At 46.8% G+C, this 17063-nt stretch overlaps 3 protein-coding genes across 3 annotated transcripts; 1 reads left to right on the forward strand and 2 right to left on the reverse strand.

Annotated features, from left to right (window-relative positions):
* Window positions 1–589: 589 nt before the first annotated feature.
* LOC126577566 (fibrinogen-like protein 1) lies at window positions 590–1796 on the forward strand. Its single transcript, XM_050239261.1, has one exon. It carries the CDS (start codon window positions 633–635, stop codon window positions 1794–1796), a length of 1164 nt encoding a protein of 387 aa, XP_050095218.1. The 5' UTR covers window positions 590–632.
* An 11869-nt stretch (window positions 1797–13665) lies between these two features.
* Window positions 13666–14717, reverse strand: LOC126571460 (uncharacterized). The gene is made up of 3 exons (XM_050229981.1): window positions 14050–14717; window positions 13877–13957; window positions 13666–13781 (listed from the first exon to the last, which is right to left on the reverse strand). Exons 1-3 carry the CDS (start codon window positions 14653–14655, stop codon window positions 13722–13724), a joined length of 747 nt encoding a protein of 248 aa, XP_050085938.1. The 5' UTR covers window positions 14656–14717; the 3' UTR covers window positions 13666–13721.
* Window positions 14718–15866: 1149 nt separating this feature from the next.
* LOC126571466 (general odorant-binding protein lush-like) lies at window positions 15867–17063 on the reverse strand. Its single transcript, XM_050229989.1, has 5 exons — window positions 16915–17063; window positions 16761–16836; window positions 16615–16703; window positions 16419–16533; window positions 15867–16335 (listed from the first exon to the last, which is right to left on the reverse strand). The coding sequence occupies exons 1-5, from the start codon at window positions 17008–17010 to the stop codon at window positions 16247–16249; spliced, it is 465 nt and encodes a 154-aa protein (XP_050085946.1). The 5' UTR covers window positions 17011–17063; the 3' UTR covers window positions 15867–16246.

Raw genomic sequence — 17063 nt, forward strand, 5'->3', positions numbered from 1 at the left:
GTTTTCAGGTACCTGCCATGAAGTCTGCCACGGCATGAAATCAACACGAAGGGCAAATGATGAATTGATGGTTTCTTCATTGCTTGTTAAAGTGTGTTCCAAACTATGCTTTACATTTGGAATGTTGAAAGTAGGTCAAGTACACGATAGTGTTCATCCGATGGCAAACGCCTTCGTTATCTGCACGGATCGCTAGAATGCAATCCGTTGATTGTTGATGAATCGAGCCAACTGATGCTTAATTCTGCCGTCCCGTAACTCAAATGATAACAGTAGTACCCTTGCTGCAGAGAGTTGCAATTCGAATCGCATTCTCTGGAGAACAAAGATGCTGGATCATCGATCACGAATTAAATAAATCATGAATGTCTGCCCCGTTATGTGGCATGTTGAAATAGTTCCGAAAAGGTCGTTCGTACCTTACGTAAACAGATAAGAAAAATCCCCGAGGATCCGATGCTTTGTTTCACCCTTCCGGGGATTTTTCATTATCTCTCAAGAACAAGAACACGGTGTCCAAATCGATCGACACATAATGCGACACTTATAAAGGACCAGCAGTGCTAACTGATTTGCAGTTGAACATTCACTTCAGTAGCAACATAAGCTGCAGCTTATAGCCTTTCTTCAGGATGCAGAGAATGTTTCGCTTCATTGTTGTGTCTTATATAGTGTACCTAGTGTGTGCCAACAATTCTACAAAAGAGACAGTTGCTGACGAATCCTTGTTGCCGATCGTTCTCGGATGTAAAAATGAGGATGTGTTGGAAATAACTCGAGAAAATCATACTGAAGAGAGTTTTAAGCTATCGAAGCGAGAGATGGAGCTCCAAAACGTAACCGAAGCAAATCCCTTCCAAACATCTAAGTCAGATGCGGATGTTCTAGCAGCGATTGAACAAGGGATCAAACTGTTGGTTAGTGTGCAGCAAGAGTCCCAAGCAGCGATTGCAGAAAATCAAGATCGCTTGAATCAGAGCCTCAAGTTAGTTGGAGATCTGGTGCAGCAGATTGACAAGATTCAGACGGACCTGTCGAAACTACGCGAAGAAGCAACAAACACGCGGACAGCAGATATCAATCGCATGCAGCGGTTGGAGCGCAGTAGTGACGAAATTCAAAGCAAAGTAACGACCATTGAACGCATGCAGCAAGGCTCATTTCGATCTTGTAAAGAAATTGCCACGAAAACGCCTGGAATATATAACATACGGCCAAGTGACGCATTACCATCCTTTCTGGCCTACTGTGATCAATATAGTTATGGAGAAGGTTGGATGGTCATTCAAAGCCGCAAAGACGGATCGGAGAACTTCAATCGCAGTTGGAATGACTACAGAAATGGATTTGGTAAAGTCGACGGCGAGCACTGGCTTGGATTGGAGCGATTGTATCAAATTACAAAAAATCGTGCTTGTGAGCTATTTGTTGGATTACAAGACTTTAACAATACTTATAAGTATGCCTATTATAACGCCTTTGCCATCGGTAGTGCAAGTGAGGGATATTATCTTAAAACACTGGGAACTTATAGTGGAAATGCCGGAGATTCGCTAAGACAACACAAAGGAATGAAATTTTCGACCCACTATATGGATTACGATGCTCATGCTAATGCCAACTGTGCCAAAACCTGGCACGGAGGATGGTGGTTCAATGCTTGCTATCATGCGTTTCTGAATGGACTGTATCAAAATGTTAGTGGAAGAGAGAATGCTATGATCGGGTGGTTTGGATTCCACAACGAATGGCGCGGTCTAAGCTATTCTCGAATGATGATACGTCCATTGAAGTAAACGTTGAAAAACGTCGACCACGAAGTGCAGTTCTATTAAATATCTTCAAATGGAATCGTTGGTACAAACGGGTTACCTATTATATAAAAAATGCAATATTATGCGATTTTACAGATTATATAAACTGAATAAATGTTTTGATTTGATGCAGGGTTATTAATAAAATGTTACACTCAAACGTATAAAGCGGTTGCCACCTGGTAAACATATGCAAATACAAATAGTTTGATACTTTGTTTAATTGCATATGGAAAAATAAAATAAACTGCTTTAAACAATATATCCTGTTGGTTGTCCAATTTGATATTTTCTATTTAATTGGTGCTGGTGCTGATAAAAAAAGTACTACGTTTGTAGCTATAAAACTAAGACTACACTTTGTTGAAAATGTCTTTCCTCACAGTGATTAGTCAGTGTTCTCCTCTAACAACTCACTTACACATTACTTTGCTGCCTTGTTGTCATCTTTTGCGTGGAAACAAGACCCAAAATCACCACTTAATAAAGGGCTACAATGAGCTGTTCTCGTTCTTGGTTTACGTATTCGGGTTTTCGGTTGGCCTTTTATCAGCAACGGGAAAAGAACGAATCTGTTATTAACGCTCGAAGCGCTTGAAGGGGCTATTGGCAGTGTTTTGCATACCATTTCCGTTTTTCCCCAACAAAGCAAACGTTCAGCAGTGTAAAGTGTTTCTCCGTCATGATTCACGGCTCATGTTATATTGGGAACTTTCGTATTTATAGTGATCGTTGTTCTATTCATCGTTTATTCAACAGAACAGCAGGACATACAATACGAACAAATCAAGCGACAAGAAAATGGAAAACTTGTGGAGCTATTTGAACGTGATCTTAAGCAAATACAAAACGCATTGTTGGATATTCAACTCGGCTCTTATCGGACATGCAAAACGGTGTACCATGACAGTGTCCGGAAAGCATAAAATTCGTGCAAATCAAGCAACATTACCCTTTCAAGCTTACTGTGAGCAAGAGAAGTTTGAAGGAGGCTGGATGGTAATTCAACAACGCTTGGATGGATGATTATCCTTCGATCGTAATTGGACTGAATATAAAATGGATTTGGTCAAGTCGAAAATGAGCACTGGTTTGGACTAGAGCAAATTCATCAGTTTACGAAAGAGCACGAATGTGAGCTGCTGGTCGAGTTGGAGAACTTTAACGGTACCTATATACCACATAGCGGAACGGCGGGAGATTCTTTGAGATACCATAAAGGATTGATGTTTTCCACCGCGGGTAGAGATAACGATCGTGCTGATCACAATTGTGCGAAAACCTATATAGGTGGCTGGTGGTTCTATTCTTGCCATCATATGTTTCTGAACGGAAATTATAAAAATGTAGCTGGAAGAGATGAGCAAACCATCTGTTGGCAAACTTTCAGCAGCGGATTTCCCGCCCTAAGCTATAGCAGAATGATGTTACGTAGAATGAATTAGCAAACGATGAGAAGATATCATAGGAATCGTAAAGTATGCTGGAGGAACTAATACGGTGCGTTTCAGTGGTACGGTTGGCAAAACCGATTAAACGATAATACACTATTCGAATTAATATCTAAACATTACAATTATACTCTTAGATACGATCGCAGAAATTTAAATTCTCAACTTCTCAAACCTTGTATTTACTATACTATTTTTCTTATTGACACAGTATGTAAGAATGGAATACGAGTAGTTGCGGTGAGTTTACGATCGGAATTTGAAGCAGGTGACAGCAGCGATGGCGTACATCGACGCCGCGATTGCGCGGAATTTAAAACGCGTCGAAAATGTTGATTGCTACGCACCGTACCAGGATGGCAAGCACAATGCTGCTCAAAACGGGAAGCAAACAAGCGACACTCGAACAACGGTCTTCCCCTTCCATGGCACCGTTTGAATTCCCCAAAAAGCAAGGGCTTTTGCGTCTGCGTTTCCTTTCTGGAGCCACGTGTTATGGAGTCCTTCGTCTTTTTCAAACGTTTAAAAATTCTGTTCATTATTTATATGTGCAACAAATAATATCCAAAAAATATAGAAAGAAAATGTTCTACATTCAGTAACACTTTAACTATCAGCTCTGCTATAGTGTTCCAATGTTCTTATCATTCAACGGTTCGTGTGTGAACAGAGAGTTCGCAATCTACGGTAACGGAGTTTCGTATGCCGCCTGGTGGACGGTAGCGAATAGCCCCGAAAATAGTGATCCACGATTGGTCGCAAAGCCGCATGCTATCGCTGCTGTGGCCCGTTCCATGTGCGGAAGAAAAAATCACATGTTTTCCCATGCTCAGTACCAGCAGCTGATCGCCCTTCACTCCACTTCACCCGGGGGGGGACGCATCTCGCAATCTCCCATCTCATCGGCAGCAACGCTGCAGACGTCACATCGAGATGAGCAGAGGTAGGATATAACTGTGTGCGTTTGGCAGCCGACGGCGGACGGCGGTGGATCGATCGGAGGCCTGCCACGCGGTGCGTCACGGTGCTGATGATGATGGCAAGGGTTGCCGGATGCTATCTTCTGTTGCTCATGCGCTCCGGATCCAACGGTGTTGCTAACTCTCTCTCTCAAATTTTTATTTTTTTTTTGTTTATGTTTTCCATTCCGTAAAGGATACGCGCGAGGACCACAGGACGGTGGTTATTCTCGTGGCATTGTGGCGTTTGTCCACAGCTCCTTAGCGCAATAAATAGGAAATCATTTCTGGAAAAACATTAAACATCTGATCAGTTTATTTCTGATATCCTGCGAGATTGCAACACATCGTGGTGATAGAAATAGTACGCGAAATGAGGTAAAGAAACCGTTTCAGGTGAACTTCATGTCGCCGTCGCCTTATGTGTTGCTGAAACTCTCTCTCGCAATCGGGATGCCGCCTTCGCGACCCGAGGCCCAGCCCAGGGTTCAGCGAACCCTAGAATCGCACCGGTTTGGCTGGATTCAATCCTGCGTGTCTGGTCCTTGTGCCGAGATCACCAACAAACGCGTCACTCGAACGATTCCCCTCCCAAGGCATGCGTCAGCGTCACAGCCGAGCGTCACGATGATTGTCGGTGTCTCAGACGTTTACCGGAGCATCGGTGAACACGGAGGATAGCATCGGTCGCGGGACAGAAATGTTAAGAAATGAGTGAGATAGTGCTGGGGATCTTTACAGAATTCTTCACATTTCAATACTTTTTCATTTGCATTAATAGTTTCAACACACGAGTGGCTCGAGCGATGCATTTAATGTTTGAAAAATATGTTAGACCTTGCATCACAATTACAAGCAACATTTAAACGAAAATTATGATGATTCCTTTTGCAGCGAATAGTTTATTGGGGATCAATGAAGCAATATAATCATAAGTTGAAGAACCTAAATACATACAGTCTTAGCATAATGTTATGCTTTTTGAGTCAAGAAACAATGAACAAAATTAATCAAATTTCGCTTAATTCTAGGTTTCTATAAGCACGATTTAAGTTGTTGAATAAAACATAACTGAAAAGTAAAATATCATATTTAAAAGCGGCAACAAATTGTAAAGCAAAAGAAGGCAGGTTCATCCCGAAACACTCTAGGGATGTCGACCCTGATGGCGGATGCGAGAGAAGGATTAACTTGGCGGGAACATAACAGCCGCTGCTTCTAAGCAGGTCCACCGCAGACAGACAGAAAAAGGGGTTGCCTACGCGAGCGTCTGGCCGCTTGGTAGATTCTGATTAAGTTCAATTCAAACCGGCTTCGGGAAACCGCGCGAGGCGTTAGTAGTTCCGTTCGCCCGTGTACAACGGGCTTAGCTCCCCGCCCAACCCCTCCAAACCCACCAAAACACCACCCTGCCCTGGCATATTAGACGCAGCAGCTTCTAACGCTCGCCTTCTAACGGTGGCTCCGTTCGTAAATCCGTCCTCGGTGCGCGGAGTTAATCCAGACCAAATCCCCGTGGTGCCGCTCGGGTAGCTGATGGTGGCCATGCGGTGTCGCTTCTAACGCGTCTAGTTCGTGTAGGTGGGGGAGGACCGCCTAAGTCACACGATCCGAGCATCTAATGCAGTGAACAGCATCGCAGCCATCCCAGGAGGCAGCGTCCGGTCGCGTAGCGACAACACTAAACCCGACCATCCGACCATCCGACCAACCGATTATGCTCTGGCTCTTTCTAGCGGCATCACCTAACGCGACGACGACGACGACCGATGCTGCTGCTGCTGCTGAGGTGCCGGTCCGAGATGATGGTGATGCTGTGGCGGCGGCTGCGGCTATCGCGCATCGATCGGCGGCGGTAAAAACTAGACACGAACACGGGCGAACGAACGAGCGAACGAAGCAACCGCCGAGGGTGGGCGAATGAACGAACGGGCACGAGAATGGCATCGGCGCGTCGGGTTTTCTAAGCACCTTCTAAGCAACCGAAACCACCTTCACCGTACTGCTGCGAACCTGGCCACGAATTTAGCGAGAAGGTGAGTGCGAAAGTTGGGAAAAATCGTGCCCAGGAAGAAGAGCAGCATCGCATCTCAAAAGTGCGCTGGAGAAGTCATTCAACTCTCCGCCAGGGGTTTGTCTAGATGGGGGATGCTGGATGCTCTCGATGCGCTTATTATGGAACGCGATGGTGATGGCGGCGATGCTTTAGGACTTAAGCAACCTTATTATTGTTTCCGATAAATATACGATTCGTTAGCCATTGCATTCATTATGCTAAATATGCTAGATCCTTTAAAATAGAAGCTAAAGATTTTGAAACGCATAAAGAGACGTCATCTGTCTCATCTTTAGCAGCATCTCTTGTATAAAAAAACAGTGACACTGGCAGCAAGGGAAATGAGAATTGCTACCGCTAATGTTATGGCCATCATGATAATGTTAATGATGATGATGATGCGTGAGAACTCTTAAGCATCTCGGTCCAGTGAATGAGATAAAACTTTTGCCAGGTTGCTATGCTCGGTAGGAGGCAGCCAACAACGCGAGATGATGAGACTACCACCAGCACCAGCAGCACCAGCAGCATCATCATGGGAAGTCGAAATCCCCTTCGCTCTACTCGCAGCTAGTTCGTCTCTACGTAGCAACATAATACATGGGTGTGTGCTGCGCTAAGGGGGAATCAGAGCACGAAGGCCAACCCCATTTTCCGGGTGGGGTGGGCTGGGGTGAGATCATGCCCAGGGGTTGGAATAAAGGTACGCGATGCGATGATGATGCTGGCTAGGGTGCTATGTGCTAGTGGACTGCGTAGCGATAGCGCTTACAATGGAACAACGTGCTGGGGTGCAGTTTCAGATGCTGATAGTGCTACGGTTGCCATAAAGTTTCCCATTTTTCTCTCGCCAATGTTTAGTGCATCGATACTAAGGGGAGTAGTTGCAAATCTAACGTCAATTACACGATGCTCCTTCCGAAGCGCGCTAACCACGCATCGCATCAGCATCGCAAGAAGAAGATAGAAGGATGGGCCACCGCCGCCGCCATTATTGGTGTCTGCAGCACCACGAGCATGAGACACCACGGGCGCAAACACAACCACCGCCATTGCGTGGAGCCATACCATCTGTAATTGCATAAAAATGTAGAAAGAGCGCATGTTTGCTCGCAGCGCACCCGATCGATCAAATCGCCTCCGCACGCGCACGGTCATCATCATTAGATGGCGGGAATGGATTGCGGGGGGACAGGCCCATAGCTGGCAATCTCACACAACTCTGGGCGAGACCGGTTGTTCCGACGCCATCATTCGGTAGTGCCGATGGCGTGAGCCGGGGCCCAGCTGCCCGTGGAGCTAGAGAAAAGTGTTGGCACCCACCCAGTGGTGGTCTTTCACTACATAACGCGAGCGTATGCAGGAAGAGAAAAAGGGCAACGACCGCCACCGTTGAAGTGGGCCACCGGCCAGTGGGGTTGTTGAAGAAGTGATTTTGCGTGGAATCAGAAGCAGTAGTTTTGAATGGAAATTCATGGATCTGGGATTGATTTTGACTTGAAGTTTGTGCTGTTGAGTAGTGAATTTGCAAACCTTGGCCACCTTCGTCGACGAAGAATAAGTCTCGCACTAAAAGTAAGCTATTTCAACAACCCAATCCGGCCGTTCCGTGGTTCACCGGGCACACACAATATCCACGGCCATGGAAGCAATAGAAACGAAGCGGCTACCTTCACCACCGAATGCTGGCCTGGTCGAAGCGGCGCTTACTATTTGACAATTACACAATTCCCCCCTCGTAACGCAACTACTCACGCAGAGCATACTAGGACCCCGGTCTCGGTCTCGGTCTCGGTCTTGGGCACTGCACTAAGAATGCACTGCTTGCTGAGACCATCCGCAATGGATCCTTCACATCGCGCGAGGCCAAGATATGGGCGCTGGGTAGCGCTGGTTGGATTAAAAAATGAAAACCATCCGGGGCCGGAATCGGGAACCGGGAACCGGGGACCGGGTACCGGGCGTGCGCGCGCGCTTTGCTCCAGCTGGCGTCTTAAGGGGAGTCTCACGAAAGTAGCAACGCTCAAAGGGGGGAGACCCAAGTCGCCCTCGGGGTGGAGGTTGATGGAGCTTTCGTTTGGCGTTCCGCACGGCTTTCTCCATTCGAGAGCCACGCCGGTTGACAATGGTTGACGATGGTTGGACTACTAGCGACAGTGACTAGGCTTGTCGGTATGTGTGCCCATGGGGGGGGGGGGGGGGGGTTTCGTTTTATGTCACTCGATGTCAGCCTCCAGCGGTACCTTGGCGCCTGTTATCTTTGGGGACACTTTTCTCTCTTCTTTTAGACACGACCATTATGCGACCACAGTTAGTAGAGTAGTATTCAGCGATCGTCATAACGCGGTTGTCACCGCCCGCACACGGTTCATCATAACAAGCATGCACTAACGGAGTGAAATGGTTCATCATTTCGTAGCTCGGCTTCGCAAATGGCCACAACACTGCTCCGTGGCTCCACGATTCAAGTGGAGCGATCGTTGTTTAGACGAGTTTTTGCCAGAAGGGGGTCTTGGAACCGTTAGTGCCGTGATAGGGTGAGAGAGAGCCAGAGCAGAGCCGCCCGGCCGACCGATGATTTATAGCTGTACCGTCAACAAAACGTTACATCAACCAGGCCTACATACGTGGCCGCATCTAGTTCCGCGGTTGTTCCAGCGCTCCAAAAAGGCGCCCCATCCACCTCCATTAACCCTCCACCCGCCAAACACTCGTCCAAATGGTGCGTTTGATTCTCATTCATCATTGCGCTATTGTGATGGCCGCTGTTTGGCCTACGGCCATCTCCGATGATGGCACAGTGCGCGTCCATTTCACATCGACAGCTCTCTTCATCCTAAGCAGCAGTGGAAGGGTTTTGGAACGAACGATGGAATTATTATCATTTTTGAAGATTTTTTTTTATAAATAAACCATGAAATGGTTTAACTCTTTTCAAGTGGATACTCTAGTGGAATAAACTCTTTTCAAGTGGATGTTTCATTCAACTACAACTTTCCAAGATTATTTAATTGTATAATAATATAATTATTAAAAAAAAAAAGTATCACAAATTTTTATGCAAAAATCGACTGGGGATATCCGCAAAATAGTGTAAAAATAATGTTTTAAAACTTTCATATCGGTTGGTCCAACAGTGTTAATGCTACAATGGGCATCGACATTGAAATCGTTGGTTTTGGGAAACGCTTTTCAAAGTAACGAGATGCATTGATCCCTCAAAAATCAATATCTTTCTCAGTTTTTCATCGATTGATCCAAAACTGTTACACAAAACTCTTGAAAGGATCAGCATTCATCGAAAAATATTTAAAAAAAAGTTCATGTGTTTTCGTAGTTACTAAAACAATAGACACATCGGAGAGGTTTCAATAAAGCATACAAATGCACTGTTGAACCAACCAACCGAAGTGATCGCCACAAAGGAAAATGCGTCATGCACTGTGTGGTGGGTGGTGGGGAGCGGGTGGGGGGGATACCACCCAGTCCGGTTTTGGATCCACCTCACCGTGGATGCTGCGCCCCTTTTACAATATTGCGGCCCGTACCTGACCCTCGTTTTTTAAAAAGTTTTTTGAGCAAAACTTCCTCGCCGACGAAATCGATGTTGGGGGTCCTCCACCCGCCCCACCGTGACGTACTCGGTAGTCGCGTCGATAGCAGGCGATGCGTCATCGATCTGTCCGTCCTCTCCGGGGGTTCCTTGAACCTCGGTCAGGGTCATTGAACCGGCGGTGTTTGTGGACACAAGTCCACAACCTTATTCATGTACATTTTCTAGGCGAGCATCAGTCGCAGCAGGCAGCACGCATCGAGCGCACAGACAGGGGTTGCTGTGACGACATCCAAACCACATACCCCGCCGACTCGGTCGATGCAGTCACCCCTTCGTTTCGGTTACGGTTTGGTTGTGATGCGCATGAAGAGTATTGTAATTTCAAACGAAGGAAAACGAGGATAAATTTCAGCAAAACCAACGAGCAGCATGAAACTATTGAAGTGTTTTTTTCCAATAAAATACCGATTCCAATTCAAGATAATATTAATTATCATACAAATGAATTGTTGCTCCGTTAGCCTAAGAGCATAGGGGATTTCGGGGGTGAGCGAGTCACATAAATGCTTGGTGCGTATCGCCACGGCGCGAACCTCGTAGTAAAACTCAGCTCGTTGGTCACCTCCTACGGTGGCTGCAACCTGGGTCGTCCGTTCGGTACTTTTACTAACAAATTTTTCCCCCATGGGCCGCGCGGGTGTACGGTTCTGGGGGCCACTAGCAGGCGCACCCGGATCGGTCGGAAAGTAGGTCATGTAGTGGCCAGATGATCCTCCCGCCGGAGCGATCCTGACGCGATCGCGGGTGACCAAGCGAAAGCCTTCGTTCGTTGCATTGAACTTGGCTCGTACTGTGTCCCTGTACGCGGTTGCGCCGTCCCTGACGGTTGGCCTCGCTCTCCATTTTCACTTTTCGACGTCGGTGCCGAGGTTGAGGCGGAAAGTGGGTCACCGCACAGCTCAGCTCTGTGTGGCCGCAACCGCAACGTGAGCCGCGCGTCAGCAAACGCGAGTCGTATGTCGTCGGTCTTGCATGTTGGTCGTCGTTATGGGCCGCCATGCACCGTCCAACGTACGAAGTTTGAATTGGGTTTTATTTCGGTCGGAGAGGAAAGTAGATTTTTGTGTAATATGTAATACAGAACTTTTGATAATGAATGATTCTTCAAATAACTTAAATAATACTTTGCATAACATTGAAATAACCTTAACTGAAAATTTTACAGTAACATTATGTTGAAAAGTTATGTTTCAAGATAGGCTCGGTGCAAAATTATATTCATACTCGTTACGAATACTCGTGCTCATCGTTATCACCTCAAGATCCATCGTTATCACCTCAAGGTGGTTTTGAATCTGTTTTCTCGATTCGTACACTTTGGCGGGATACGGAAGCTGTATTTTACAAGCCGGCCGTACAACTTTATGACCGAGTTGCAAGCTGTATTTCAAGTAAAAACGATCTTTCAACTGAAACCATTTTCCAGGGAAAATCAGTTTCAATTTCTCCACCGCTATCTGTTGCTCAACTTCAGTGAGTATGATGGTTGTGAAGGCTTTCAACGGAAGCATTTGCTGCACGTTTTGCACGAAACTCTTACGAAATATCTCGGAGATCTGCATTGTACGCCGTTGTTCTTCAGCATGGCTTTGCATCTCTTAAAACCAACATTGAAAAAGCATGTTAATTTTGCACAACGTTCCATTTCTTCCACTTTATTTAAGGAAGTACAAGCCATGTTTGCTAGGACACGAATGTTGGGGCAGTTCATTAACGAAAAGCTACATATTGCGAACGAACAGAAAACTGAATCCACCGATGTTGCCTCCTCCATTGCTCAGAGGAAGCTTATAGCGGAGAAACTGAATGTAACCAGGAAAGCCGAACATTCTTTGCTAGCGATGTACGTTCTACTGTCACGCACGGAACGATTGTCACTGCTCTACTTGAAAGAGCAGAATGCGGCGGAAAAGTTCATGAAACAGATAGTGGAAGGCGCAGAAAAATCAGGAATTATCGAGGGTGTTCAAGCGGACGTTCCACTGTTTATACATCGTCTGTTCGCAGAATACTTTTGCGCCTGTTGGTTATTTGAAAACCGGGATCGTCACGAGGGAAAGCAATTCCTCAAGTCCAGCTCCTATTGGCGAGAGGAGCTAGGTGTAGTGAGGCAGCTGGTCGATGAAATAGCTGCCAGGAAGGACGACGGTAATGATTGTTCTATGCATCTTGCAATTATTCGGGACGATCTAAAAGAATTGAAAAGGCTGTTAAGAGAAACCCCCGAAGTGTTGTTGCAAGTTGATGCAGTCGGAAGAACTCCATTACACATAGTGAGTCAGTATGCTCACCCTTGGGAAGAAGGAGACGATTGTTCACTAAAAGTGATGCTGCGGCGAACGGCGTGCAATCAATGTTAAAGATAATTTTTTGAACTGGAGTACACTAAACTATGCCATCTGCACTCGCAATGAACTCGCTTTGCAGTCTCTATTAGAAAACAACGCACTGCTGAATGTGGTTGAAACATCGAACCAATTGTATCAGTATCGCAAAGATCTTGTTTTCGAGCATATTGCAAAGTATGACAGGCTCATCATGCGTTATGCATACACCTTTAACAGTCATGAACCTATGTGCTATGAAAATGTTAACAACATGAGTGCAATTTGCGAAAACATTATTAGTCGCTTTAAGACGGAGCACAAGGAATGGTTCGAGGCGAGCATATTGAATTTGATGTACCGGCGCGCTCAGAACGACTCGTCGATTGCCCTCAAATGTCTCGTAGCGTCTACAAGCCGTGCGGTATTAGCATCGATACGCGAGGAAATATTTCTGCTAGCGTTTGCATACCGCTCTGTCCACGTCCTACATTATCTGGTTCAGGAATGTAAGTTCGTAATTCCACCCACTAACGATTCTGAAGGTGTATACCGCTGTTTGCTTGTCTGCGCGGAAATTAGTTACGAGAACTGGTTCGAACCGCTGCTCGATCTGTACTGCTCCCGGCAAAACGTTCAATGTCTCGCGCATTGGAGTGCCATCGATTCGCAATCAAAACAGTTCCTGTTCTATGCAATCAACCATGGATCCGTTCCGATTCTGGTATACTTTGTTGACCAGATCAAAATTAAAATTGATATTGAATTCATTAAAGCGTTCTTAAATGAACTCCCATTGCATTTTAAGCTAGATCGGATGGATGGGTTCGAATATATTGTCGAAGGAATCGAGAATATATACAACCGAGACCAAGAAGGACGAAGTCTGTTACATATCTGTGCTCAAAAGGGAATTTATCCGTTGGTTAAATGGTTGATTCAGCATAAAAATTTCGTTGCAAAAGACGTTGATCGTTGCAAGATGCATACGTATTCCATTTAGCAGTCCTAAACGGACACCATCGGATAGCAAAACTACTACTGGATGAAGAACTTGATAGTGTGCCGGCGGAAATGCAGAAAGATCCTTACTCTGCATGCTTGCAGCTATGTGATCGATGCGAAAAAGATGAGTTACACGAATTTGTTTGTTTTTTGGATGAGAAAAGACACACAATGGTTGAGCGTTAGAAATGCTTACAAAGAAAGATTCGTTTATAAAGCACATCGTTTATTTCTAATTTTAATAGTTCCTTTGAAACTTCCACAAAAACCGTAGGATCAGTACATAGAAATCGTATTTATGAGTCAGTCTTTGGGGCGTACATTGGATGTGCGTGTGATCTGGCTGTAAAGCAGAAAGGGTTTACGGAACATAACACCGAATACACAAAACACGGAACGCATCGTATTGTCAACGCAAATTTAGAGATTCAAAATACACGGCAAATACAAAACACACATTATAAGAACAAATACGAAATCTTTTGTCTTTTTCGCCTCACATTCCGCTCGTCGTCCGCTTCGGTAGCCCAATGGATGTTACTTTTTTCAGCAAAATCTACGGAAGACATGTAAAAACGATTAACGGACTGGAACAACAGGATAGACGCCCGTCTACGAATTTGCTTCCTTTTGTGCCCTTGCGCCACTTACCTCATTCTCGCTGGCAATCCTTTTCTGCAGTTTTTGGCGGTTGAGAGCGGCACTGGTGACACGCGATAAACCCGTGGAACTCTTGACGAAAGGAATGCCGGAAGAATGAGAAAGATCATGGAAAAGTAGTAAATAAAACTATCTGCTTTTAGTACCGTAAGCCCTACACTCACATTTCGTTTCGCTACCGTCTGCGGTCTGATGCTGAGTGTCTGCAACGTTGGCTTCGTGGACAGTATTCGGCGGAGCAGTATCTGGTTGGTGCGCTCGATCTGCCGCACTCGCTCCCGGCTGAAGGATATGTTGTGCTGTTGTTGCTGTTGTTGCTGGTTGAACGATTTTCTACCGCCACCCCCAGTACCAGCCCGTCGCAGGTGTGGTCCGTCGTGCGACGACAGGCGGAACGTTTGCAGCTCATCCGTAATGAAATCAATATGCAGCAGATGGTTTCCGGTATCGAAGTCCTCCGGGCGACACTGCGTTACCGCGATCTGCGGGTCCGGTTCCTGCTCATTCTGCTCGTCCTCCTCATCACCTTCCTCTTCGGCGTGAAAATCGGACTCGGAGTAATGGTCCTGCTCGGTGTAAGACGATGGTTCCTCTTCCGTTGCTGCTGGATCCGGCTCCGGATCAGCTTTTATCTTACGCGACGGTTCATCATCCACTGAAAGGGTCGAGCGTTTTTCACTGATTTCCTGCGATCCATGGTTTGACCATCGGCCACCTGCACCGACCCACGTTTCCGGTGTGCTTATCCGACGAAAACTGTCCTCGCTCATCCTTGTTCCCCGCGGACCCGCGAAACCAAACAAAATGGCTCGGCGCACTTGTTCAAAACTGGCGTTCGCCAACAGCACCGCACTGGTTCGTGCTAGTTAGCCCACTTCGATTCGTGTGATTGGAGGAGGAAAATCGAACATTCGAGCACCGTACCCGCATTGTTACCATTTTCCGTCGCCATGGGAACACCGGGGGTGCTACCACGGTTTGCTTTTGGAAATGTTTGACCGAACTACGATGTCACTTTCGCCCTTCGAGAACCACGAAAATGGAAAGTTTGGCCTAGGGGAGGAACTCGCTAAGCGCATGCCACGGTAATGTATAAAATAAAATTTAAATTAAATTGTGTTTTATTCGTTATATTTTTATTAGTTCCTTAAGTCTGAACCACAGATACAGCGTTCAAATCATTGCACCAGTTGGCGCGTTTCGCTGCGTTTCGATTGGCAGCAAACTCGATCATCCTAGACGGTTGTGCGTCAGTGAGGAATAGTCTGCGATCGAGTAACGGGCTACCAGCCGAAGAAGCGGTCGCTCGGAAACTGAGCATACGAATGATCATCGCCAGTACACGATACGCTCGAGTGACTTTGCACTTCCCGCAGAAAGGCAGAAAGTAACAAGACAGAAGGAAGCGGCACCGAGCAGCATCATGCGCTCGACTGGACGATCGTGGTTCTCGATCGAGTGAGAAGACGCGATCACAGTCCGCCGGACGCCCTAAGTGAGCAGCGTATGAAATGTGAAACAAGACACCAAACTCAGATCAACGAACAGGGTTTCATGCTCAAACCGGTTTAACGGAGGTAACCGTGAAAGATCCCACCGGACCGGGACCGACCGATCCGGTTCAGTGCCACCCGGCCTTCAACCATGCGTCCTCTCGAGCGTGACGTACATGCGGGTGTGGGACCACGTGCTGCTAGGGGTAGGTTTTTTTTATGGGAACCCAACACACACCATCACAGCGCATGTTAATCCAATTTCACGGTTCAATGAGCACGCGGGATGAGGACGAGCAGTGAACCATGGTGCGCAGGAGGACGCGCATGTCTCCAGCATCATCGAGCATCTCGCCAGCGTAGGCGCAGCATCATCTTCAGATCCCACGCGACCCCGCACTCAGCTCAGCCAGCGGGTCGCATCAAGAAGAGGCATTCGTGGTTCCGAGTTTTCTTTCCTCGTCGTTTATTGGAATCTCTCACTCCCTCACGAAGCTTATGTGCCCGGCCTTGTCCCTTCACCTAATACACCACCACCTCGCCTGTCATTAGGGCGAATTCATATTTCATACTGCTGCTGCTGCTGCTGCTGCTGCTGCGCTTGATGCTGAACTATCAATTAACTAATTTAGAGCTAAAGGCCCCGACTATCAGCGCGTGTGTGCGTGCGTTAGGAAACAATTCCCCTAGTGTGGTCATGATCGATGTAGGGCCCATGTGTTTGCTGCGGATGGTCTGCTCATTGTTGCTGCTGCTGCTGCTGCTGATGCTGACGGTGCTGTAAGCCTGTTGTTTGATCGTTGCTTTAGCCGATGGAGCGTCGATCGATTTGCTCGTCGACTGCTCGTTCATACGGAGGGACGATCGATCAAGGAAAGAGGAATGAATCTCGATCGTAGTCGGCGAGACACTTGGTGGAATAAAACGTCTTATCGCAAGGGTCCGTGTACTTGCCCTCTGGTGTCGCCAAGCGGAAAAAAGATATTAATGCCTCGTCGAGGTCAGTACTAGCAGATCACGATCGTGATCGAGATACTAACGCGTTTCCCGGCAGGCGTGGATCGCCTCTTTTGCCTTGTCCCGCATGTCCGGTGGCAGCATGGCGTCCATCTGGGCGAGCGTCTTCTGTATGTTGATATCACCCTTTTTGGTAATCTATGACAAGCGAGATAAAGCTTGATAATAGCGAGTGTGCGATAGGAAGTGACACAAAACGGCTTTGCATGCATCTCTTACCGTCCCGGCCATCTTCGCGATGCACATCGTGTAGCACTTTAGCTCGGGATTCTCCTCAAAGATGCCCTTCCGAAGATTGTCCAGCATCTCTGCGAGAATATTTTACGGTTGTTGATTGATTTCTTATCTGAGATGGTCACACTTGCCTGTCTCTACTTTAAACTTGGGTGCACAAGCGGACCGCATCATGTCCATCGAGTTGATCAGCTGCTTACGGGTCATCTGGAAAGGGGTGGATTGATACTAGCTAGGGATCCTTCACACTCCGCTACCGCATACACTACGCAGCTACAACCATACCGCACTCTGGACGAAATAGGACGAACTCCAGAGAAGGATCACTCCAAACGCCAGCAGGATTCTGGCGCTGCGTTTACTACAACCATCCGTCGGCATGGTTTAGGTCGGGCGCGAGTCCACTACGCTGCACATGGTGTTGCACCGAATCG

This window comes from Anopheles aquasalis, chromosome 2 (assembly GCF_943734665.1).
Source record: "Anopheles aquasalis chromosome 2, idAnoAquaMG_Q_19, whole genome shotgun sequence".
Lineage (NCBI taxonomy): Eukaryota > Metazoa > Arthropoda > Insecta > Diptera > Culicidae > Anopheles > Anopheles aquasalis.